Source organism: Urocitellus parryii, chromosome 5 (assembly GCF_045843805.1).
Source record: "Urocitellus parryii isolate mUroPar1 chromosome 5, mUroPar1.hap1, whole genome shotgun sequence".
NCBI lineage: Eukaryota > Metazoa > Chordata > Mammalia > Rodentia > Sciuridae > Urocitellus > Urocitellus parryii.
Window position 1 is genome coordinate 84,179,963 of NC_135535.1, and position 27,605 is coordinate 84,207,567.

The window sequence follows — 27,605 nt, forward strand, 5'->3', positions numbered from 1 at the left end:
TTTGTAATTTGTGCAGTTATGTTTTTAGCTACAGATTTGAACAATTTCAAACATGAACTTGTCTGATTTTGTTGTTGTTGTTTGTGAAGCAGGTAAGTGCTCTACTGCTGAGCTACACCTGGAACTCTCTTGACAGTTTAAATGGAATATAAATGAAACTTCAAATGTTTGTTTTGTTCTTGATGTGATCCTTAAGTATAGTAGTTGTTCTGCAATTTACATTCACAAAACAGTCTTTCCTGAGTTTTGGATAACACTTATCTCAAAACTCAAAAATAAAACCAAAAACACCTCACCAACAGAAATTTTGTAAACATAGTTTTTATTTTTGTCTTACCTTCAGTGAAAAAGCCCTCGTGCCACCAAAACATTTTTTTTTTTTTGAAACACTGAACTCAATAGCCTGATGACTATTTTTCTAGACAATTGCTGGATTGTATTGCTTTTAAAAAAATAACTAAGATATATTTTTATTACTTTATTCCTTTTTAAAGCAGCAATATCCCCTCACATTGTCATAAAAATCTAAAATATCTCTAATAGTCCCAAATGTCTTGTTTTTATATTTGTTTTAAGTGTTTGTTTCATTAAGATTTTTCAGAAATAAGTGCACTTCTAAAGAGAAAATAAATTTTAAATAAAGAAAACAGGAAATAATCATGGATGCAGCAAAACAGTCATTTTGAATGTTCTGAATTTTTACAATTCAAAGAATGTTTCTAGTAGCTCGGGATCTTTACTGATTAAAACCTCAATTAATTTATTTGCAGACCATCAAAAGATATTTGTTTCTCCTACCAGTTGAGACTAATTGTCTAAAGCTTTTCTACACTAAAACATCAAAAATAAATGTACTTAAAATATTTTAAAACTTCGATTTACATAAAGATATGCAGGTGTTTAAAAAAAACACAAAACATTGAAGTATGATGCTATTATGGAAATAAGTGAAACCCCATCTGAAGCCTTAGCGAAGAACATTTTATATAGTCCACATTTGGTACTTTCCATTAAGCTAACTAGCTTCTTAGATCAACTATATATTCCATTTTAGAAGTGGCTGATTTGAAAGTGGATTCCTTATTTTCAGACAACACAATGCTTTAATACAGTTAAAGAATTAAAGCCATGTTAATATAATAAATTCGTAAAAGAAAAATATCATAATTTGATTTAATACAAAGGTTTAATAAAAAAGTCAATGTCTACATTAAATCAGGAAACCGAAAAATCTGAATTATACAAGCTTTCTATATACTTAAAAACCAAAAGCACACAATTTATAATAAAATTCTTTTAATTCAAAATAGAGTCTAATTTAAAGAAAATGTCATTATGTGCAGTTGATTAGATAGGGTTCTGTTATTTAAATTAAATGATTCACCTGAAGTTTGGGAAATGTATAATAGAGAAAATTCAATCTCAAGGGTACTTTGCAAATTATCTAGCTAATTTGCATCATGAATCAAACTCGTAGCTTCCAGAGGGCAGACACAATCTTTAATTGCTTTAAGAGAGGCACTTATGAACCGCTTCTGATGAGGAGAAATCCCTAAAGATGTGAACCACTCTATTAACTCCAGCAAAGAATGAGGCTCTAAACAAAGCAAACTTTCCAAAATGTCCCTTCTAATGCCAAGAAATCGTAACTATTTCTAAGTTGTTTCTGATAATAATGAAGGAAATAAAACTAAAATGCTCTGTTCTTATATGCTCCTTATATTGATTGCAGTCTCTCAGTCAACTTGAATTAGTGGTATTCTTTCTGTTCTAGCATAGTTATGATACTTAAACTACAGACTATTGCAGTTTCTTTGTGTCTTAACTATTCATTAGCACACTAGCAAAACAGTCCTTTTTAAAAAAGAAAATGTGAAATTTAAATAAAGAAAACAGGAAATAATCATGGTTGCAGCAAATTGTCACTGTAAATGTTCTAAATTTTAACAATTCAAAGAGAGAATATGTCAAGTAGCTAGGGATCTTTGCTGATTAAAATCCCTTTTAAAAGGGAATGTGTTGGAGAGAGAAAATCTCACGAACCCCAGCAAGAGTTAAAGATTTTTTTTTCTTTTTTAAATTAAAGGCAGTTAGAAAAATCAGTTAAATTGAGATAACTCCAGAGTTTTCACAATTTTCTCTCCTAAATATTCAGTCACATGATCTAACTAGAAAAATGGAGATGAACTACTAGATGAACACATAAAAAGTACTCAACAAATGCTTAAAAATAAAGAAACAAACCAAAGGAGGGGGACACATCAGGATGGCCTTACTGAAACATTGGGACTTACTTAGCAACAGTCATCAGTTTTTGTAGATTTGTATAATGCTCCTATGTAATTCTTTCCCTTTAGGAAAGACATCCTACAAATAAATCATCACTTTAGATTTTGATCACAGATCATTCATTTATAATTCTATCAATTAACAGTTATGATAAACATTAGGCCATTCTTTAATAAAGTATTATCTTCAACTAGTACATATGAAACCAAAACCTTGGGATAGTCATTTTAGAACTAAAATATTGAGCAAGAAAAGATTATTTAATTCTTAGAGAAATACCCAAAGAATTTGATGCTGACATTTGCTCTCTTCCTCTAATAACAATCTCTTGGCCTGCATTTACTTCCTTATTTCTATTGGTATTAACCAGAGTGGTGCAGCTCAACCCAAATAGTGCTGCCCTCAAATAAGCTGACCTCCATCAGAGAGAGATCTTTCATGTCTGAATACAGCATTCCCATAGGAAAGTAAAATTCTATTCCGCTGTGAGCATCCACTCTGTTTAGGATCTTTGGTACATTTGGAGGAGCATAAGAAAATAATGGCACAATAATACAAGTACTATCAAAGGAAAAAATTTGATCAAAAGAAATAAAAGGTAACTAGCCATGATATGTAACAACTTTCTATAAAACCAAAGTAAATTGCTCTTTGTTCTTTATAAGTCCATTTACATAATCAGAAGTCTGACATTTAAAAAAATAGTTTAATAAAAATACGCTAGGTTCTACAAGCAGCCTTTACGGTCATTTCTGAAATTCAACTCACCATAATCAAATTAAAATAATGCCATGTCTTCTTGTTAAAAAAAGAAGTCCTCTTGTCACAAAAAAAGCAACTTTACATTTTGTATAATACAGTACATCTCCCTATGAATATACAGACTACGTATATAAAGGTCATCAGTATTTCTGACCACAAAGTAAATATCTTAGTGGAGTTCTTGAGTGAAAGTATTAAAACTTCCTTTTCCTTATTAGAAACTTGTCACTCCCTACAGTGGAGTTTGTGTAATAACTTGATGATAAAATTCTATTTTTAAAGAACCAGTGTATCTCTTTTTAAATTTCTTAAAACCATTATAGAAATTGTCTTCATATATATTCTACAGATGTCCAAACCAATAGGGCAAATGTTCTAACTATGGAAGATGGCTTTTACTGATTTTCTAGACCCATAAGATTTGCAGTGAGTCAGCAATACTGCAGTGTTACCTACAGGTTAGCCTATGCTGCTTTAAATGATATGTATTTCTCCTGAATTGATTAGAGGTGTTACAGTTCAAAGCCAAAGCACACACAGGCAGAATGGACCTTAATACGCATGTAGGCAGTGCAGTTACAAAGGGATGTACGTTCCTTTTATTCCAGTACCTTCGTATAATAAAGTTAACAAAATCAATAAAATATTAAAAAAAAAAAGCCAGCTGGCACTGCCAACCAATTCCTGTAGTAGTCTTAGAAATCCTAATCCTGTAGAATTTCCTCTTGTAGTCAATAAGCACCACCATCTTCAGGGTATTTCAGTGTCTTGTTACCTATGCCAAGCAAGCCTGGTGATGCAGCTACCTGAGTTCTCTTGGTTATGGGTGACTGTGATCTTCATTCATAATTTCCCAGCTTTCATGTAGGTGGGGATAGAGCCACGCTGAGTCAACCCTTCAAACCTTTTGTAGGTATAATTGAGAAAGACCCAGTCTTTGGATTTATAGTCTGGTTCTGTGGTATTTGGCACTAGAAAGATAGAAAAATTAACCAAGAATATAGAAATTTCATTAGTAAAATGTCATCTTCATAGACTTTTAATAGCATGAGTTATAAGATTATCTTACCTGGTTGTAAGATATCAGATTCAGGGAAGTCATCAAAATTTGAAGTGTCATCAATGCTCTTGATTTCTATAGGGATTGCTGCTGGCCTTTCCCTGTAAAATAAGGTACTGAGTAACCATGGGAAATTTTCCTGAATTCTTTATTTTCCAACAAATAATTCTTACAAATCTTGTGTGCTATTTTCTAATTAAAAAGGTCATTGACATTTATTGTGGATATGAGAATAGTTCAGTGGATTTCAAAATAGTTGAGTATAAATTTTTACAAAAATGTTTTCATTTACTTAGAATTTTAAAATTCTTGTACCAAGACTTTTTCATGCTATTTTTAAGTAGAAAAAGAGTGAGTGATTTTACAGTTATATAAAATAGGATATTGTGAGGACTGGATCCTACTTAAGTAATTAAGGACTAGAATTCTTCTAGTAGAAGATCCAAAAATTCAAAGTTATTTGCGAAAACAAGGTACTACATATTTGTGATGAAATGTGAATGCAAATACTTCTCAGTTGTATGAATTTCAAGAGAATCAAGAATATTAGGTTTTTAAAAAAAAATAGTCATGAATATGCCTTTCTTTTTTTGCCTTCTTTTTTTTTAAATATTTTTTTTTTTAGTCATAGATGGACATATATCTTTATTTATTTATTTATTTGGTGGCCGAGGCTTGAACCCAATGCCTTACGCATGTAAGGCAAGTGTTCAACCACTGAGCTACAACCCCAGACCCTGAAAGTGTCTTCTTATCATGTTAAAAATATTTGGCTATAAAAATCATTAAAAGAAACTATCAGTTTTTATTGTATATTTTTTAGAGGGTGGGATACTGTGGATTGACCTCAGGAGCCACATCCCCAGGCCTGTTTTGTATTTTATTTAGAGACAGGGTCTCACTGAGTTGGTCAGCACCTCACTTTTGTGGAGGCTGGCTTTGAATTCAAGATCCTCCTACCTCAGCCTCCCAAGCTGCTCATATTACCGGTGTGTGCCACCACACCTGGCTTACATTAAGGAATTTTCAACAATATTTTAATGAATACATTGGGTGTTAAGTTTACCAGATTATGTAAAAGGTACTAAGATATTAAGTAGAAGGTTCTAAAAAGCAAAATGTGTTTTTTTCCTTTACAGTGGACATTAGCCTATGATAAGTCATTTAGCTATATAGCCAGTATAGTCTCACTTATATAACCCAGAAAACACTGACTTGATAACATTATAATAGTGGTACTTCTTCTGCTAGGGGTAATCTAGCAGAATTGAAGGTAAATTAATCACCAAATCTAGAAACTCATAATACTCAGACTTCTCCCCAAAGTCCAGCAACATACCTTATATGCCCCCAGTCTACGCCTTCAAAAAAGGGGTGACTTTTTATTTCTTCTACTCCACTATTCCCAATTCTATTTTCAGAATCAGTACAAAATCTATAACAAGAAAACAAATTATATACAAATTATATCTAAAGTACTCAGTGTTATTTTTTTATTTTTTTAAAGCATTACAATTTTTTTTTGAAGTTTACTATGTTTATTGTGGAAAATGTGGGAGAAAATAAAAATCACCCATAATTGTAGTATTTAGGGATAACTATTATAAATTACAATGTATGTAGCCAGTCTGCTGTTATTGAACATTTAGATGGTTTCCAATTTTTCATGACTAAAACAATATCAAGATAAACATACTTAAATGTTTATATACATCAAATTATTTGCATAAGCAAAACTCTAAAAGCAGAGTCACTAGGTCTAAGGTCATATATAGTTTAAAGATTTTTTACTGACAGGCTGTTCTCACAGGTTGTTCCATTTATAATCCTTCCAGCTCTTCACAGCAGTACCAAAATACATCTTAGTTATAGAACAGAACAGAATCTTTTGCTTAGATGATTTCATATACAGACTTTCATAAAAAGGAGTTCCTACCACTAACAAATTTCCTTTCCCTCTTCTCTTTAATAGGATTAGGTCACTGCATTCTAACAGGAGTGAGTGACATTTTGCTTTTAATGTGTATCAGTCCCTGAAACAATACAAGACTTCTTCCCTCTTCTTGACTCCTACTTTTTTCCATTGCAAACTTCCTATTAAGAGTTTACATTTAAAAAAAAAAACCCCAAAAACCCTTTTCTTTATTGACTTCTTTGGCTATGTAGATCAGTGGTATCCTCTCTTGACACACAAAAGTGAAACAGATCTTTTGGGTACCTGTGAAGTGTTAAGACACCCTGAACTCCTCTAGGGGTTTAAACACTAACCTGAGAATTAAATCCTTGGCTTTCTCAGAAATAGGTACTTCTGGAGGAAATACTAGAGTTTCTTTCCAATTCATCACTTTTCTGTATGTTTCTTGAGGCGTTTCGGAGCAGAAAGGTGGATAGCCTACATGTCACAAAGAAAAACAAAAGCTTTGTCAGCTTTTGTGATTAATTAAATTGTACCTACTAAATACGTGCCACAAGAAACAATGCTGAATGCTGTATCTAATTTAAAAAATACCACCATTCATCAATTTACAATAAAATTGCCAATAGAGTCAATAAAGGATTTAAAGTACCCCTCTTCCTTATTTTACCTGAAAAGTCATGCAGATACATGAATGTCCAGGTAAATACCTGCCTTCCTTCAATAGGATCCCTAAAGAGTCCTTTGGTATTTGGTAATATTTAACATTGCAGAAGGTTAGAAATAGGTTTAAAGTAGTTAAACTACTTTAGCCCATGATATCCGTAACATGTTCAAACAATAGCACTCAAGGTAACGCAAGTTAACGACAGAACATACCTATTAACATTTCATACATAATCACTCCCAAAGACCACCAGTCACACAACTTGTTGTAACCAGTCTGCATAAAGACTTCTGGAGCAATGTAATCTGGTGTCCCAACTGTGGAATATGCCTGCAAAGGAGCAGCTTATCAAACCAACATTCAGAACATTTAAAAAACAAAAAACAATAAAACAAAAAAAATCCCAACCACCTGAGTATGATTTACTACTGAAAAAAGTAAAGTTTAAAGAAGTTAATTTTCCCTTTAATAACTTATTCCATATGTTTATCATATGCAAGGTGAGTCAGATTCTATGTTACAGAATACATGATTTCTGCTTCCTAAGATGCTCAACTAAATCATTATATGTGTAGCCCTAAGTCCATCTCAAAACAGAATGAAAAGGTTGAACCCGGGCTGCCCTGTCACTACAATTGTGTTCTTGGGCAAGTTATTTAAGCTCTCAGAGCCTCAGCTTCTGCTTACAAAAATCTGTGGTAATAAAACCTGCCACAACAGGGTCTTGCTAAATTGCTTAGGGTCTCGATTAATTGCTGAGGCTGGCTTTGAACTTTTGATCCTCCTGCCTTCGTCTCTGCTTCACTGCACCTGGCTTCATTCTTAGTAAATTGTTTTTAAGGAGTAGTTCTCAATGAGAGCTAGGTGCTATTTCTGATGTAACAAGCAGATTTTGTCATCTCAACAATATAGGAGAAGACATGATTGGCAGTTAGTGGGCAGAGGAAATTTCCTGTCCTAAATAGTAATAAAGTACTTTTTTACTTCTTCCTTGGGAAACCCTGATACAACACAGGATAACTATTGGCCATGAGAACATTAACCTATGATTACCTTTGAAAACTCTGTAAATAGGAGGTAAAGAATTCTCCTATGATATTTTTAGCCAGTATTCATTATTTTCCTTTAAAAGTAGACAATACTGCAATTCTTTTCTCAGCTGTAAAATATGACCTAAAAGTGACACATTGAAAAGCAGAATGGAGTTTTCCTCAATGCATAGCTCAATACATTTAAAAAACACTGGACTGTAGGGGATAGGAAAGGTAGCAGAATACAACAATTACTAATAGGGCATTATATAAAATTGTGGATGTGTAACCGACGTGATTCTGCAATCTGCATCTGGGGTAAAATTGGGAGTTCATAACCCACTTCAATCTAATGTATGAAATATGATATGTCAAGAGCTTTGTAATGTTGTGAACAACCAATAAAAAAAAATTCTAAAAAAAAAATAAAAAATAAAAAAAAATAATAAAAAAATAAAAAACACTGGACTGTTTTTACAAGAGTTTTCAATTACTTGGTCTAATAAGAGAATAAGTTAAATCATGCAAAGGTTGTTTATTTGGTTTTAGAGGGTGTCAAACTATTATTTTTCAGTCTATTTACTTCCCTAAAGGAATGGTGAGTTAGAATCCCCATTCATTACTTGGTTGAAGTGAACAAATATTTATTGAGTATCTACATGTATGAGAAGGTGGAAAAACAAAGTCAAAAGGCACATTCTTCATCTTACGAATGTTCATGGTTCTGGATAAAGGGAAAGAGGAAAAGGGGGAAACAATTCTTATAAATTTGCTAAGTAACAGAGGAGAAATAGTATGGGGTTAAAAGTAGTGTAATTCTACATTAATGGAATAATGAAGTTTACCTGTGGCAATTTTTTTGGGGGGGTGGGAGGGTTGGTTACTGGGGATATAATCCAGGGGCATTTTATCGCTGAGCTACATCCCAAGCCCTTTTTTACTTCTTCTTCTTTTTTTTTTTTGTACTGGGGATTGATACTCAACTACTGAGCCACATCCCCCAGCCCTATTTTGTATTTTATTTAGAGACAGGGTCTCACTGAGTTAGTCAGCACCTCACTTTTGTGGAGGCTGGCTTTGAGCTCAAGATCTTCCTACCTCAGCCTCCTGAGCTGCTGGGATTACAGGTATGAACCACTTTACTTTTTTTTTTTTTAAACAAAGGTGGTGTTATTTTATTTGGACCTTTATTTTGTACATTTATATGCAATGCTGAGAATCAAACCCAGTGCCTCACACATGCTAGACAAGTGTTCTACCACTGAGCCACAACCCCAGCCCATTACATTTTGTTTTGAGAAAAGATCTCACTAAGTTGCTGAGAGTCTCGATAAATTTTGGAGGCTGGCCTCAAACCTGTGATCCTGCTGTTGAAGCCTCTCAAGATGCTGGGATTATAGGCATGCTCCACCATACCCAGCTTGAGGCAGTTTTGTATCTATTCTATCATAACACTGTTGAAATCCCAAATTTCCTATTTACTTGATCTCTAAAGAAGTTCATAGAAAAGGGCAACCACTTTTTTACAATTGTTATTTGTTATATCAGGATTTATATCACAGCACAGAAAATGAGGAAATGGAAATCCCATGCCATTCACACACTCAGTATGTTTTATTTACAGTGCTAATTACTATTAAACAGATGAATTACTTATTCATATTAATTGTCAATAAAGTACTCTAAAATTAAATCATAAAGTAGATTTTTATAGTTTGCTTTATAGGCAAGGAAATCATAAAAAGAAACAGAAAACTATGTGAGCCCAGAATAAGCACCATCATTGAAGGGAGTACTAATCACTGTGAAGACAAAACAATAAAGTAGAAAACAGATGAGATTTTAGGACCAGCACACAAAATTCTCTCTTGAAAATGTGGTTAACTCACCAGTTGTCTCCTGTTTTTCTTCCATGTTTCCGCTTTCCTCTTTGAGTTCATGTTCTGAAATGCTAATTTCAACAAGACAGAATTATAATCACGAGGGGAAAACTCTTAGCAAAAGACAAATCACATATAAACATCTAAAACACAAGGTAAATTCAGTTGAGTGGGGAGAGGAAGGGAGAAAATTATCATTTCTTAACAGTACTCCATTAAACCAGCTATAATATCTTAATCAAAATAAAAAAGCAAACTTACAGAAGTCACTTGGTGGGTTGTGTGTAAGATTTCTGTAGAATTCAGTCCTGTGAGCTTTCTTTAACCCCGTGCATAAACCAAAATCAGATAATTTTACATGTCCCTAAAAAAAATTTCAGTAAAACCAGATTATATCAACTTTGAAAAAAAGGCCTTATTATAAACTCCTCTTTTAAATGCAATTATTATTAAAATCTTTGGCTTAAAATTCATACAGATAAAAATGTAAACTTAGAAATATTGGAGGAGGATGATTTTTTTAAAGCATAAAATGGAAGGAGATTAAAAAAAAAAAAACCATGGATTTATCCCCAGCACTGCAAAAAATAAAAATAAAAAAAAAAAATCATATCCCCATGATACATTCCACTCCAGAGGCCTCTCCTATTGTGCTGTTCTGAAATAATGTAGTTTAGCAATAATTCAAATTACAGTTGTATATTTTTAATCATAAAACCAGCTTTACTCTATAAACTAATCAGCAACCTCATAATTCACCGGTTTATGCACATGCCTTGGCATCCAATAAGAGGTTGTCTGGCTTGATATCCCGATGGATGAAGCCCAACTGGTGGATTGCATCTATTGCCAGAACAGTCTCTGAAATGTAGAACTGTGTTTCCTCTTCTGTCAAGGTATCCTTCTTCATTAACAATGTCATCATGTCACCTAAGAAAAGGGAAGCATCATGTTACTGAAAATGCTTCAAAAGGGGAGGAAATACCCTACAAAAGCTTTCTTTGTATTTTTACAATGTATGTCTGATTTGGCATTTTGTGATCCACCCAGTACACCTCTAACCATCTCTGGAGCTAAACAAAAGTCACGTTGCATAAGCAAATTTTGATGACATGCAATGGTTTTAGAGTAGAGAGTTTTTTGAAACCAAATCAGAACAGAGCTCATAGAAGCTGATGAAGAAATATAACTCCATTCAGAATAAGTTGCTGAAGAAAATAAGTCAAACTGCAAAAAGAATCAAAATAAACACAGCAGGAAACCAGACATACTCTTTAAAATTTCAAAAATAGCCTGAGCTCCTTAGTCCAAAGAAAATAGAACATTAGCTCACTTTAAGAAATCACTTCTAGGCAGTCTTTTATTTTCAAGAAAATTTTTCCTTTAAAAAAGGGCAAATAATAAGTAGTTTTTAGTACTGTAAGAACTAGTGCATTTGCAACACAGAATTGATAACTGATAATATTTTCTCATATCTGCTTTGAGTCTTTTTAAAAAAAGACTATATAGAAGTATTCTTTGTCCTCCACTCCCATTCTATTTCCCATTCCCTCTTAGCTGAGTAACAATGGATAGATTTGGTTTGGTGTGTATCCTTACGGCTTATTTATAAAATATGGTTTCACATATGTATGTATTAGAAATTTATAGTTTTGGGTTTTTAAAATTTTACCTAAATACTATCAAATTATGTGTAATTTCACAGCTTATTTTTATTTCATTCCACTGTTTCTGAATTTTACTGTGGAATCAGATAGAGCTTATGACTTTTAATTACAGTTAAAAAATTTCCATCACATAATTTGGACAGATTTTATTGTTCTATACTTCTAATGACAGGCATTTGTCTTGAATGTAGTTTTTCACTATTATGCTGATGCTGCCATAAGCATTCTTTTGCATATTTCTTGTGCACATGTAGGGAGAATCTCCAGGGAGAACAGCTGGTTGTGAAAGTACTGGATCATAGGCCACATGCATTTTCAGATTCACTGAACATCTCCAAATTGCTCTCCATCAAAGTTAGAGATCTACTTACAGGAGGTCAGTATCTTCTACAGTCTTATCAATATTCATTATTATCAGACTTGAAGGCTTTTGATAATCTGATGAGTGTGAAATGATATATCATTCCTATTTACATTGCATTTCACTGGGGCTGGGGATATAGCTCAGTTGGTAGAGTGTTTACCTTGTATGCACAAGGCCCTGGGTTCAATCCCCAGCAACACACACACACACTCACACACACACACATAAAAAAAAAAAAGAAAGAAAGAAAGAAAAAGAAAAAAATAGCATTTCCCTGAATATAGGTGAAGGTGAACATTTTCCTATATAAAACAGCCAGAGTTTCTCTTCTGTACACTGTCAGTCATTTTCCTGCTGGGTATTTGTGTTTTTATTTTATTGGCTTTTTGTTTTAACTCTACACTTATAACAATCTAAGGGTTGCAGTGAACCCAGAATGGTAGTATTTAAAATGTACCAATCTAATCATTCCTTCAAAATTTGATTTGATTTGACCTGATTTGTGGTCAAAATGAATATTATTATACAAGGAAATTCTGAAAAACTGTGAGTATATAAACCCCATAACTAGAACTATAAAAGTAAACCTAATCAACAAAGTTATTATTACATATAAAGATATGCTTGGTCAGCTTGTCATTGCTATAATGTTTTCTTTACCTCCAGGAAGAAATTCCATGATGAGATAAAGGTTCCTCTTATCCTGAAAACTGTAAAACATCTTCACCACCCAGGCACCATCTGCTTCCACCAAAATATCTCTTTCTGCTCGGATATGTGCCACCTAGAGGAATATATTTTAAAAGAATAATTGTAACACATTACACATTTTTCAAGTTTCCCTCTTAAAATTATGCATCCATAATTGTCATGAAGGAAAACTGGAATTTCAAAAAAGATTTCAAACATAATGCATGTACAAATTCTCATTAAATACGGAGACTCTCATGAAATAGTTTGTTTTAGCTAATATCTTTAGGGTTGAAAAGATGAGATCAAAAGGTATATTATAGAAAGCTGAGGCCTTTGAGATAGGGTAATGACTAGTCCACAATCTTCCCAACTAAAACCTCTCAACCAGGGCAAGAATCCTGGCTTTGTTATATAAATTCAGGACATTAGTTTGACTTTGTTAAAAGTAGTAAACAATGCAATGTAGATTAGTATCACAAAGTCAAGGTTTACTAAAACTACTTTTAGCCATTAAAAAAAAGGGCCCAGTTTGATCTTTATTTGTTAGTTTTTATATGGAGGAACATTTGTAATAATTTTATATTAAGTTATTGTTAGAAAAATCTCTAATCATTAGTTACAGCAAATTAGTATAAGTTTTTGAGGTTTTCCTACTGATTTGTCAGACACATAATTACCTGGGATACCATTATGTAAAAATTTTATAGACTAGAAATTTCATAAACTGAATAATTTATGAGGTTGGTATAACTTCAGTTTCCAGATGCTTTTGCATTAGTATGTTTACATGTTCTTTGTTCAAGGATTTATCAACAAGATTTGATTTTATACTTTTGATATTTTCACTGTGTACCACTAAGAAATCTGGTCCAAAGCACACTGAAAGCACATATTTGAAAGCCTTTTAAGGATAATAAAATCTGATCGGCTTAAGAAGTCATTTTGGGAATTACTGTTATTGCCTGGTTCAATAAATGCTGAGAGCATAGCACAAGAGTGAAGAACAAAGAACCTGCTTTCTGGCATCAAAAAACTATTTTCTAAATTCATATGGAAAAATAAAAGACCCAGAATAGCAAAAGCAATTCTAAGCAGGAAGCGTGAATCAGGCGGTATAGCGATACCAGATTTCAAACTATATTACAGAGCAATAGTAACAAAGACAGCATGGTACTGGTACCAAAACAGGCGGGGGACCAATGGTACAGAATAGAGGACACAGAGACTAATCCACAAAGCTACAACTATCTTATATTTGATAAAGGAGCTAAAAGCATGCAATGGAGGAAGGATAGCATCTTCAACAAATGGTGCTGGGAAAACTGGAAATCCATTTGCAACAAAATGAATCTGAATCCCCTCCTCTCTCCATGCACAAAAGTTAACTCAAAGTGGATCAAGGAGCTAGATATCAAATCAGAGACTCTGCGTCTGATAGAAGAAAAAGTTGGCTCCGATCTACATATTGTGGGGTCGGGTTCCAAATGCCTTAACAGGACACCCATAGCACAAGAGTTAATAACAAGAATCAATAAATGGGACTTACTTAAACTGAAAAGTTTTTTCTCAGCAAGAGAAACAATAAGAGAGGTAAATAGGGAGCCTACATCATGGGAACAAATTTTTACTCCTCACACTTCAGATAGAGCCCTAATATCCAGAGTATACAAAGAACTCAAAAAATTAGACAATAAGACAACAAGTAACCCAATCAACAAATGGGCCAAAGACCTGAACAGACATTTCTCAGAGGAGGACATACAATCAATCAACAAGTACATGAAAAAATGCTCACCATCTCTAGCAGTCAGAGAAATGCAAATCAAAACCACCCTAAGATACCATCTCACTCCAGTAAGATTGGCAGCCATTATGAAGTCAAACAACAACAAGTGCTGGCGAGGATATGGGGAAAAGGGTACTCTTGTACATTGCTGGTGGGACTGCAAACTAGTGCGGCCAATTTAGAAAGCAGTATGGAGATTCCTGGGAAAGCTGGGAATGGAACCACCATTTGACCCAGCTATTGCCCTTCTCGGACTATTCCCTGAAGACCTTAAAAGAGCTTACTACAGGGATACTGCCACATCGATGTTCATAGCGGCACAATTCACAATTGCTAGACTGTGGAACCAACCCAGATGCCCTTCAATAGATGAATGGATAAAAAAAAATGTGGCATTTATACACAATGGAATATTACGCAGCACTAAAAAGTGACAAAATCATGGATTTTGCAGGGAAATGGATGGCACTAGAGCAGATTATGCTTAGTGAAGCTAGCCAATCCCTAAAAAACAAATACCAAATGTCTTCTTTGATATAATGACAACAACCAAGAACAGAGCAGGGAGGAAGAGCAGGAAGAAAAGATCAACATTAAACAGATACACTAGGTGGGAGGGAAAGGGAGAGAAAAGGGAAATTGCATGGTAATGGAGGGAGACCCTCATTGTTATACAAAATCACACATAAGAGGTTGCGAGGGGAACGGGTAAATAAACAAGGAGAGAAATGAAATACAGTAGATGGGGTAGAGAGAGAAGATGGGAGGGGAGGGGAGGGGAGATAGTAGAGGATGGGAAAGGTAGCAGAATACAACAGTTACTAATAGGGCATTATGTAAAAATGTGGATGTGTAACAGATGTGATTCTGCAATCTGTATTTGGGGTAAAAATGGGAGTTCATAACCAACTTGAATCTAATGTATGAAACATGATATGTCAAGAGCTTTGTAATGTTTTGAACAACCAATAAAAAAAAAATTAAAAAAAAAGAAAAAAAAGAAAAGCATTTTGAAAATGAAAAAAAAAACTATTTTCTCTCTGGATTTGGCTCAATAAGGAAAAAAATGATAATAAAAATCTGTACCAATTTCTTTTTACAAAGCATTTTAGGGCAGTAAAGGAAAAGCCCTGAACTTTTGGAGCTACATGTGATGTTGTCAGGAAAAAGAACTATATCATAAACTTGGCTTGATTATTTTAAAATATCTTACAGCTAGATTCCATGGTATGTTTCCCAAATGGGACCAGAAGATTTGAAAGGATGATGTATGGTGATGTGGCAGCACAAGGCCTGCGATTTGATTTTGGGGGTGTTTAGCACTACAGTATCTGTGACAAACCTTGAAATACAGAGTAGATTTGGAAAACTTTTCTAAAATGAAATTCAGAAGGGAGGGGAGAGGAGGGATGTGGGGATAGGGAGGGCAGTAGAATGAAACAGACATTATTACTTTATGTATATACATGACTGTAAGATAAATGTGATTCTCAATATGTACACTCAGAAAAATGAGAAATCAGATCCCGTCTATGTATAATATATCAAAGTATATAAATGCATTCTACTGTCACATATAACTAATTAAAACAAATTAAAAAAATAAAAAATAAATCAAATGAAATTCAGTGGTAAAAGAATGCAGATTAATTTATGAGGTAGGAAGTGGGGGACAATTCCAAAATGCAAATCTGACTGCATGCAAAGCTGGTAAGACTTCCTCTGTACAAGAAAGAATAATAGTCCAGAGGCTCCTCAACTTCTAGCAAAATATTTGAGACCATGCTGTCCAATACAAATATAATGCAAGCCACACATGTAATTTTAAATTTTCCAGTAGCTACATTAAAGCAAAAAAAAAGAAAAAAGAAAAAAGCTAGGTGAAATTAATTTTAGTAATAGTTTGTATAATCTGATATTCCTAAATTAAATATCTAATTGATATAAAATTGTTGAGATATTTTATATTTTTGACCCTGAGTCTTCATTTAGTGTGCAGTTTACATTTATAGTACATCTCAATTCAGAGTGGCTACATTTCTAGTGCTCAGTAGCCACATGACTAGCAGCTTGACTACAGCTTCAATTAACTGCTATCTTTTGTCCTTCCTCTAAAACCATATCTAGGATTTATCCTATTATGGCTAAGTTAGACTCCTATGTACCTCCTAGTCTCTGAAGCTATCATCTTTACCCAAACTTACATTCCAATCATTATCTATAATTCTCTGCTCTAGCTTGACAGCTCCATCTTTCTTGCCTTCCAAACCTCTTCCCTCTGGAATCATAGATTGTCATCAACAAAGTCCCCTAAAACCTCTCCTCTGGATGGTTCCTTTCACCCTGTCACTTCAGCTGAAACTAGGGTGAAAAGCACCCAACTACCAACTGGTTTCACCATAAATTCATGAATACAAATCTCAGTGGGCATTTGCCATAGCAAGTATCCTTTCCCACACTTCCAGATAACTATTTTGTACTTTTCTCTCTTTTGACCTCCAACAAGCTGCACCTCCTTTACTCCAAGCCAGTGACTGCTTCTTTGTACTCAGGCAGAAACCTGGAACTTCCCAATGCCAGAACAACCACTCTATATTCCCATTTCTCTGCTTTTCTTCTGTTTTACTAGATGGGTTTCTGGTCCTGTCCTCCAGCATACTGCTGCAGTTATCTCTCCTTTCTTTCCTACATCTTCAATTTTTTCCTTTCTAATGAATTCTTCCAACTATGACATTTCTTGTCATAAAACAAAAACAAAAACAAAAACAAAACCCTTTCAGCCCTAACTCTCATTTTACTAATCTATTCTTTAATCTGCTTCACATGAAGAATTTACCGCTACTCACTTCTCCACTTGTTGCTTCCCATTCTCTTTTCCGCTATTCCAGTTAGACTTCTCCTTGCCAAGATACTCCGTCTCCTTTGTGGTTTCCTCCTCTGTGTGGTGCTGGGATCCAGGCCCTCTTCTCTATCTATACTCGTTCCCTAGGCAATTTCATCTTGTCCCATTACTTTGTCCTTCTTTCTTCCCTTCCTCTCAAAATTCTGCCCATCCTCTCATTCTGCAATAATCCATCAGAGCAAAATCTGCTAACTCTTCCTGCAAACACACACACACTTAATCTATTTTAATTTTTATTCAACTTTACTATTGTAACCAAAGTGTAAGCCACAACTACATCCTGGATGGAAATGATACACTCTCCCAGGTGGTCTCCGTGCTTCAAATCATGCTTTGCCTATAAGCAAGCAAAAAGATGAATTCATTGTTGTTAAAAAAAAAAAAACAACAAAAACACACTACTGCCCAGCTTAAACGGGGAAAAAATAAAACAAACAATATCATCCCATTGTACTCAGAATAAAACCCAAATTCTAGATCATGGCTTTCAAAGTCCCATGTGATCTGGCTACTGCCTACCTTTTCCACTTCATTTCTAATCATTTTTCCCTCACTTAATTCTAGCCACATGGTTTCCTTCTCTCTGAGCAGACTAAGGTTATCCCTGCCTCAGGTCTCTGGATTTGCTCCTGAGACCTTTATTCTAATGATGTCATTCTTTCTCATCATTCAGTCTCTCATCAAATATTCCTTCCTAAGAGAAACTTCCCCTGACTGAATTCTTCCTCTTTAACCCAGATCATATATATCACTGATCCTTTTAAAGAAATTTTCGCATAATATTTATCAATCATGACAATTTGATATAGCTGTCTGTGCAGTCTCTCCATTGTTTCAAAAGAACAAGGATCATATTTGTTAACTATTGTATCCCAGGGTGGGGTGGTAGCTCAGGAGTAAAGCACATGCCTAGCATTCAGAAGGCCCTCACCACTGCTGAACGAACACACACACACACACACACACACACACACAGTATCCCTGAACCTACAATGGTATTTGGTATACTGTAGATACTCAATAACTGAATAAATGCTATGGAAGAAAGAACAATGCAGTGAAAATCCAAGTGTGTCATAGTGAAATAAAAATTAATATTTTACTGCTGCAATGACAAAGTAAGAATGGGGGGGGACAAACAAACAAAATCTAAGAGGCCATCTCTCCTTATGCTCCTATTGTTGAGTCCTTCACCAGAATATGTATTCAATTTAGAGTTTTACAGGGTGTCCATCCAGGCTGGGAATACAGAACACCTATGAAATGGAAACATATCAGTGTTTTCAGACATTATGGCCACCTCACAGAACTGCATTAAGTCCCAGGAAACAGAGAGTGAACCAAGGAATAGAAAAAGAGCAGTGAACAGATATTGGAAATAGGTAAACCCAGTAAATTCTCAGGAAACTAGTTCTGCTAATTTGATATGCAACAGGATTAAGAGTGTTGGGAACTATTCTTTGTTTCCACCAAAATCAGAAAAGGGGGTATTTCAGAAGGAATTCTGTTATGAACTGAATGAATCACCCAAAATTGTAATAGTGAAGTCCTAACACCCCAGTGTGACTATATTTGGAGATAGGACCTCTAGGCCCTCTAAAAAAGGTTTAATGAGGATGAAGGGTGAAGTTAGTGTCCTTATAAGAAGAGACGCCAGGAGTTCTCATGTGAGTATTTGTGTTCATTCTCTGAGGCCCTCCACCACCCATCTTCCCTTCATTCACCAAGGAAAGGCCATGTGAATACTTAGTGAAAAGTAGCCTTCTGCAAGTCAGGAGAAGAGGCCCCACCAGAAACTAAATACTATAAGAACTTTGATCTTGGGACATTCAGCCTCCAGAACTACAGGAAAATAAGCTACCCAGCTTGTAGTGTTTTTGCCATAGCAGCTCAAGAAAACTAATACATAGATATTTATAAACTTGAAGACAATTTAAATATTAGAATTGAGCCGGGCATGGTAGTGTGTACCTATAATCCCAGCAACTCAGGAGGTTGAGGCAGTAGGATCTTAAGTTCAAGGTCAGTCTCAAAAACTTGGAAAAATCCTCAGTAATTTAGTAAGACCCTGTTTCCAAAGAGAACAAATAAAAAGTATTGAAAATGTATCTCAGTGGTAGAGTCCCCCTGGGTTTTAGCCCCAATACCACCAAAATATTAAAAAAAATAAATAATTGGAAAACACTATAACAGGCTATCAAAAATTAATCAATTATATATTAAGACAGATTTATTTTAAAAACTCCAATATAAACACTACCCTACCATCTTAGACATGGATATTTCTTTGCAATGCATGTATGAAAGAATCCATACCTGTTCTTTTTCAAGCATATCAGCCTTTCTCAATATCTTCATTGCATAGATATGTCCTGTATCTTTTTTTTGGACCAGCCGTACCTATAATATAAAAATACATATTATAGCCAAACATGTTGATGCATGCCTGTAATCCCAGTTACTCAGAAGGCTGAGGCAGGAGGATTACAAGTTGAGGCCAGTGTGGGCAACTTATTTTGAGATCCTGTCTCAAAATAAAAAATAAAAAGGGCTGGGAATGTGGTTCCATGGTAGAGTGTTCCTGGATTCAATCAATCCTCAGTAAAAATAAATAAATACACACACACACACGCACACACACACATGTCACTACTTTTAATTCAAGAGTGAAGAGCAGGTTCTTTTGAAGAAAGCTGATATTTGCCATTGGTGGTAATTTAGGAATAATATGTTTGAATAGATATTTTAAACTATCTTAGGACATATATTTCATCAGTGGTGGCTTCAACAGAGCAGCTCACCTCTCCAAAAGCTCCTCTTCCTATAACTTTCAGAGACTCAAAGTCATCCAAGCCAAGCCTGGTCCTCTTGAGCCGTAAAAACTCTGTTTCCTTGCGAGCATGTTGTGATCGGCGTAATTTTTTCTATTGAAAAAAGATAATTTAAAAGGATAATTTATAATCAGGTTGTTTCAAAGGTGCTTACAATATTAAAAGATGATAAACATTGGGCTGGGGATGTGGCTCAAGCGGTAGCGCGCTCGCCTGGCGTGCGTGCGGCCCGGGTTCGATCCTCAGCACCACATACCAACAAAGATGTTGTGTCCGCCGAGAACTAAAAAAAAATAAATATTAAAAACTCTCTCTCTCTCTCTCTCTCCTCTCTCACTCTCTCTTTAAAAAAAAAAAAAGATGATAAACATAAAAACAGGGATAAGGTATCACTCATCTTTAACTGAACCCTGCCTAGTTTTTAGTCGTTCAGCTAAGAAGGAAAGACAGATCAAAATGACCAGAAATATTACTCCTAAATAAAAAAAAACTACTGAAGTATCTCTTCCTGATCCTGTATATATGTTTTAAAGAATTAGGTTAACAATTAATTAGAAATATGTAAATGTGTATCATCAATATAATGGAATTCTGATACCTCTTAAAGTTAAGATAAACAGATGAGGGGCTGGGGAGATAGCTCAGTGGTAAAGCACCTGCCTAGCATGCATGAGGCCCTGAGTTCAATCCCCATCACCACATAAAAAATAAACAACAACAATAAAAAATGATATTAAAAAAGATAAGTAGAAGAGATTATGTCTTCAATCCAGACAGCTGAATGAAGTTACCCAGACACAACAATGTAGAAATTATGACACTGTGAAAATAAGTCAAAGGTAAAAATTGAAAAGCTTTTCTTAGTGTCCTTTTTCACATCAAATACTTATTACAAAATCCAGTGATACTATGGAAAATAAGTAGGCAACAATGAAGGAGAATTTTTTCTTTCGATAAGAAGTCATAATATAAGAGAAATTAAATTACTAACACAAAGATACAATAATCATTACTTTGTTTACCAAAAGGGTATCCAAACCTAGTACCTATGTATTAATTTGAATTAATCATGCAGGGTGATTTTAATCTTTTAGAAGTCAGTTTAATGCATCTTAAAATGACATTTATATAATTGTGAAAACACAAGTGGATCCTAGAGCAACAGTGAAGACTATTTTTGCTTCCTTTTACATAAAATGCAATGCCAGTAACCTTTTTTGAACATAGTAGGTGTTCAAAAATACCTTTTGAATAATTTTAAAAGCCTGAATTACTGGTAAAAGACAACTCTTCAAATTAGCTTGTTTTAAATTTTAAGACTATAGCTTTTTAAAGGCCACTTGGTGGCACTATAGCATTATGTCCTTAAAAGTAATAAGGCGAGTTTAAAAAAATTTTAGTCGCATAAATGAATACCTCTTAAGAATTCTGAAAGATAATCCTGAATCTTTCCCTTTATAGCTCATGAAACAGGGTACATTTAGGCATAGTTACAGAAACTTGTCTAATCTGAATGCAGAATATGACCTGATTGTACCATTTCATTAAAAGTGCCTATAGACTAGTTAAAAAAAAAAAAATCACTGAATATCTAATAGGTTAAATTGTATTTGACATACAGATGTATTTAATTTGGGTGGCAAGTTGTTTTAAAACATTCTAATATTTGCCAAAAAACTTTATTTATTTTTTTTTAAGAAATACTTTTTTTTTTTTTTTTTGAGAGAGAGAGAGAGAGAGAGAGAGAGAGAGAGAGAGAATTTTTAACATTTATTTCTTAGTTTTTGGCGGACACAACATCTTTGCCTATATGTGGTGCTGAGGATCGAACCCGGGCCGCACGCATGCCAGGCAAGCGCGCTACCACTTGAGCCACATCCCCAGCCCTGCCAAAAAACTTTAAAAGTAGAGGTGATTTTACATAAAAATCCAAATGTCTAGTTCTTTTTGAAAAACAGGAAATTGGCCACACTCTAATGACAATCCTCTTTAGCTGGACAATAATTCCCTAATTTGTCACAGTTTCTACCACTGATGACAGTCACCAGGGGAGAAGTCTACTTGGACTGGAGCTCTTAGTTTCTCATACAGTAAAGAGTGATAGGTAAGTCTTTATTAACAAACTAGAAGATTATTTAGAAAAAGGGAAAAAAAGAATCTCTTTGTGGAACTAAACAAAAAATGTCCTTATGAGATGGACATGCAAACAAAGTATGTCTAGATGCCCAGCACTGCAAAAATAATAAATAAGGAAAGATAAGCTGGGTCTTATTTGTTTCTTTCTGGATTGGAATATAAACTTAAATTATTACCATTCTCACTAAAATTAAAAGAGCATAAATGATATGAGCTTTTAAAATATTTATCACAGTAATTTTATATACATAATAATTTAAAATGTAAAAATATTTGAGTTTTTTAGATGGAATCAAGTGATTAACAAAGTAACCATCTTTTGTATAAATCAAGATATTACACACAGAGGGAAAGGTGCAGGTAAGATTAGATAACGAGTTGATTTCAAATCATCATTTGGTAGTTTACTCTTTAAATATAGAGACACTTTTCTGATTATCAACTGCTAATTAATCTAAATTATGATTCATTCCCTACCATTCCAGGAAATAAAGTATACCTTTCTTAGTAAACTATTCTAAACCTTACTTTCCACTGGTGCTGTCAACTTAGCTTGCTATTTTCTTCATGCACCCTTTAGAGTGCAAATGTTATTACTCATTATTCTGCATACATATTCATTATTTTGTATATACCTCATCTGAAGAGTAAATTCTATTTTTCTTTATTTATTTATTTTAATTAGGTATATATGACAGCTGAATGCATTTTGATTCATTGTACACAATTGTAGCACAACTTTTCATTTCTCTGGTTGTACAAGATATAGCATCACACCATATGTGCAGTCATACATGTACCTAGGGTAATGATGGCCATCTTGTTCCATCATCTTTCCTGCCCCCATACTCCCTCTCCTCTTCTCTCCCCTTTGCCCAATCACAGTTCCTCCATTTTTCCCACCCACCCCCATATGGATCAGCATCCACTTATGAGAGAGAACATTCAGCCTTTGGTTTTTTGAGATTGGCTTACTTCACTTAGCATGATATTCTCCAACTCCATCCATTTACCTGCAAATGCTATGATTTTATTCTCTTTTAATGTTGAGTAATATTCTATTGTGTATATATACTACAGTTTCTTTATCCATTCATCTATTGAGGGGCATCTAGGTTGGCTATTGTGAAAAATAAAGAGACCCAGAATAGCCAAAATTCTACTCATTCTTTAAGCTTCAAAACTTCTCTGGCCCCCTAACTAGGAAAAAGAAGAAGTCTCTGTATTTTCAAAGTGTATCTATTTTTCTTCTCTTTTTTTTGGCAGAACTGGAGATCCAATTTAGGGCCTCGTGCATGCTAGGCATGTGCTCTACTACTGAGGTACACCTCTGGCTCTATAATGTACACATATTTTGAATATACACACAAACACATACATAATCTCTCCTGATGTGAAAACTCCCTGAAGGCAAGACCCATTGTTCATTTATTTTCTCAAATACTTACTGTAGCCCTGCCAGCTCTGAAGGTATAATGCTAAATAAGACATTATAGAGTCTCTGCTCTCTGGAAAGATAGTATTTTGAGGGTACCACAACAACAGAAATAGTGCTGTGACAGAAGGTAGGATGATGCCTTATAGAAGTGATGCATAAAGTGAGACCTAAAAACTCCTTGAAGGGTAAAGGGAGTTGTGGAGGAATAACCAAGAGTTCCAAGTGGCAGAAATAGTATGTACAAGGACCAAGATGAGAGAGGGAAAATTATAATGATTCAGTGATGGTTGGTATGGGGGTAGGGAGGCAGGCATGAGGCTAGAGAAGGGGCAGAAGCCAACTTGTAAAGTCTTATACACCAATGTTACAGAGTTTTCCCAAGAGTGCAATGAAGAGTATTAGGCAATACAGTGATATAATCAAATCTATTTTCAAACAAATCACTCTGGATACAGTGTGCAGAAACACTGCAAGTAGGAGGTAGTGAAACCACTTCAAGGCAGGTATTACTGAGGTGAAACATACAGTAGCTTAAATTACGAGTAGCAGTGTTAGGCTAGAGAAATAAATGGTTTTAAAAAAATTTAGAGGATTGGGATTGTGACTTAGTGGTAAGAGTGCTCGCCTAGCACATGTAAGGTACTGGTTTTGATCCTCAGCACCACATACAAATAAATAAAATAATTGTGTCTATCTACAACTAAAAAAATTATTAAAAACTTTTTTAAAAATTTAGAAAAAACATTGAGTTAAGCAATTAAGTGACTCCTCTTTGAGAACTGACTTCCTCATTTCATATATCTAGAAGATAAAGTATGTTTTTGGAATTTTTAAAAAGAGCTGCCTCTTTCTAAAGACAGCTGAGATTGCAACAAAGAAAGTTCATATTCAAATGATGAAATCTAAAAATCAACTAATATTGATAAAAGAGAAAAAATCAATGGGGTTACTTTTATATAGTAATTACAGGTAATAAAATACATTACCTCTTCATCTGCTAATCCTTCTTCTTCCATGGCCACTTCTAATTTCTTCTGCCTTTTCAAAAGAAAAAAATAATTAGAATTTTAAGTATGTTCCTAACTATAAGAAAAGCATTTACTTATTCAAGTTAACTGCTTCAGATTGCCATGCTAGGAAAATCTTTCAAGTTGGATCAAAATAATCACTAAGAATAATTTTCTTTCTCAAAATATTAATTTAGATTTAGCTTCTTATATTGGACAAAGTATTACTTCTTTTTTTCAGTGCTGGGGACTGAACCTCATGCATGATAGGCAAGTGCTACCACCGAGCCACATTCCCCAGCTGTAAACTCTACTTTTATAGTTTACTTCACTTTCCTGCCTAAATGACTGTTGGCAAAGGTGGTTATTGTACTATTGAAACACTCTGTTATCTAATGTACAATGTACCTAAATCAGTAATATTTCTCAGTGTTTATAATAAAAGAATAAAAAGGCAACAATGCTAAAAAGTATAAAAATTTAAGATGGATATCTCTGTGTTTGAATCCTGGTCCTAACACTTTTCAGCAAAATGAGCTTGTTAGTCCCTCATTTTAAACTCAATTTTCCTAATCAAGAAGAGATGTCCAAAAGTATGATGTACATATGTATGGAAATGTACATATGTATGGAAATGTAGCAGTGAAATTCATTAATCTATACAATTAATATGAGTTAACAGTTACAACAAAAGTTACAACAAAAAGATGTTCAGTACAACTGTATATCTTATTCTATTAAAATTCTTTGGCAATTGGAAAACCATATGTATATATGTAATGATCTACTTTCAGAATATTTTCTTCTCTAGAAATTGCCAAGTTCAGTTACTCATTTTTTAAAAAATGGCACCCCTAAAGTCAGTTAAGACAAGCATTTGTGATGTGGGAAAATATGTGGATAAAGTAACTAGAGAGATGATTATCGGATACATCTTGCAATTCATTTCCAAGTAAACAATTTCATTTCTATTGTATTGGTTTTTCCTAAATATAAATCTGGGAAGACTTGTCCTAATAAGTTTTGGAGTATTCCCAAATAAGACTAATGTTTCAGAATTTGCTCAAATGAATCTAAGAGTTGATTGAAAACTATCAGAAACATTTTTCTTATTTTTGGTATTTATTATTCATGATAATATATTCAAAAGTAAACACTTTCTTAAACCATCATTAAAATAAATTCTTTTTACCTATGGAAAATTTATAACAGAAGTACCTAAAGCCTGTTGGTAAATCACAGATGAGAAGATGAGACCTAACAACATATTCTCCACTCACATGCTTTCCCCAACTTGCCATAGGCACCTACTGAAGTGCCTATTACAATGATTTTTTTTCCCCAGGGCCCATTCATTAGAACGGACTAAGCCCCTAACATCAGATTCTGTGCCTGCCATTAAGCAACGCACTTCAGAGTTGCTTGGTGAATGATTTTCAGTTTTCTCTGTAGAAAAGAGTAATAGAACCATTATTCTGGGAAAGACTATCAATATACAAGCAATATTCTAAGTCAAATCACCACTACCTCACTTCCCCTAGATTCCGGCCAAGACTTACACTTCATGAAATCCTTCCTTATTCTAGTAAGAGATAACAGTAACTTATCCATTTCCACCATATCTAAACAGAAAGCCATGACTTCTCTGGTACCTCTTTTAAAATAACTTTCCTTCTAAAACACTCTTATACTTTGCTCTGATAAATAATTTATTAGACTTATGCATTTATCCAATTAGGTCTCAAAAATACATCACATGTTTTCTTAAAATATATGCTTTTAAAAACATGAGCTGACTAGCTAATTTGTCTTCCATAGCATGAAGTTAAATCTACTTTTTTTTTTTAATAAAGCATATTTTGGTCTCTCTCTCCTATAGATGGCCTTTGTCAGCTCTGACAAATAAACTCTCATTCGTATCTCTGAAAACAAACAAACAAATAAAGAAAGCGTATATTTTTATTCTTTCCTTTGGGAACAGAATCACTTTAAGTTTTCAGCAAAAAAAAAAAGACAATGACCTTTTAAAATTATGAAGAATAACCTTAAGTGCCTGTTTTTTTAAAATACATAGGTCTTTCTTTTCTTGTATCCCTTTTACTTTATTCACTCTCCCATGATGACCCAATCACTTCTAGCAACTTTAATTACATTTACTGATATATTTGGATTTCCTAACCTATTATGTCCTTTCTGTTTTGGCATTTCAGGGTTTTTTTTTGTTTTGTTTTTAGTAATTCAGTTTTTCTTTTTTTGAGTCCTTTTGAATTGATGTTTTATCTCATGTCATTTTTTTCCTTCTACTAGTTTGGAAGCCACAAACTATTTTTATTCATTTAGTGGTTACCCAAGAAATTCCAACATACCTACTTAATTTGTCAAAGTTTGAAGTTAATCTTTATTCCTTTTCTACAAAGATCTTTAATTTCAATTATTTCTCTTTGACTTATATTCTGTCACTAGAAAATATTTTAATTATTAAACACAGAAGACATGATTGTCATTTTTTGTGGTTTTATACAGTTGCTTTCGAGTTTTGATATAGCTACATCTCAATAAACCCTTCATAAGTTGAAAATATCATCAGCTAAAAATGCATTTAATGCACTTGCATACTGAACATCATGGCAACATAGTACACTACAGAGCACTGGTTGTTTTACCTTGTGATAGTGTGGATGACTATAGCTGTACCCAGCATCAAGAAGGAGTATTGGAAAAGATCAAAATACAAAATCCAGAGTCTAATTTCTATTGAATGTATGTCACTTTCACACAATCATAAAGCTGAAAAATCATAAGTCAAACCATCACTAAGTAGGGGAGCATCTGTACAATAGTTGTTGAGATTTATCCAGGCATTAGCCATTTAGATGTTCTATTTGTAATCACTTTCCTTCTGACTAAACGGAATCTTTTGCAATTTCTACTAGTAGTGAACTCTACAAAAACTTCTATTAGTGGTGAAGTTTGTGCTTGTGTCTGCTCCAATCTTGTTCCCCTCTTCCTTTAGGAACTTTAGAAATATGTCAGCTCTTCTCACTATGTTCCATGTTTCTTAATTCTCTTTCAAATCTCCCTACTTTGTCTCTCTAAAATCAACTTCTGAATGCTTATACTTTATTTCCCTTTATCATCTAGTTCACTAATTCTTTCCTTACCTGTGTCTAATCCACA

The 27,605-nt window shown here is 34.0% G+C and overlaps 1 protein-coding gene across 1 annotated transcript in view; it reads right to left on the bottom strand.

Annotated features, from left to right (window-relative positions):
- Positions 1-338: 338 nt before the first annotated feature.
- The window catches only part of Stk38l (serine/threonine kinase 38 like), a 76,151-nt gene continuing 48,884 nt past the window's right edge, over positions 339-27,605 (bottom strand). Inside the window, exons 3-14 of the mRNA XM_026392340.2 lie at positions 24,408-24,459; positions 19,818-19,940; positions 19,333-19,416; positions 12,296-12,419; positions 10,380-10,534; positions 9,866-9,968; positions 9,614-9,675; positions 6,906-7,023; positions 6,380-6,503; positions 5,451-5,546; positions 4,121-4,212; positions 339-4,022 (exon numbers count right to left, since the gene is read on the bottom strand). Of these exons, the coding sequence (XP_026248125.1) occupies positions 3,895-4,022; positions 4,121-4,212; positions 5,451-5,546; positions 6,380-6,503; positions 6,906-7,023; positions 9,614-9,675; positions 9,866-9,968; positions 10,380-10,534; positions 12,296-12,419; positions 19,333-19,416; positions 19,818-19,940; positions 24,408-24,459 (1,261 nt within the window). The 3' untranslated portion in view covers positions 339-3,894. The remainder of the gene's footprint in view (positions 4,023-4,120; positions 4,213-5,450; positions 5,547-6,379; positions 6,504-6,905; positions 7,024-9,613; positions 9,676-9,865; positions 9,969-10,379; positions 10,535-12,295; positions 12,420-19,332; positions 19,417-19,817; positions 19,941-24,407; positions 24,460-27,605) is intronic.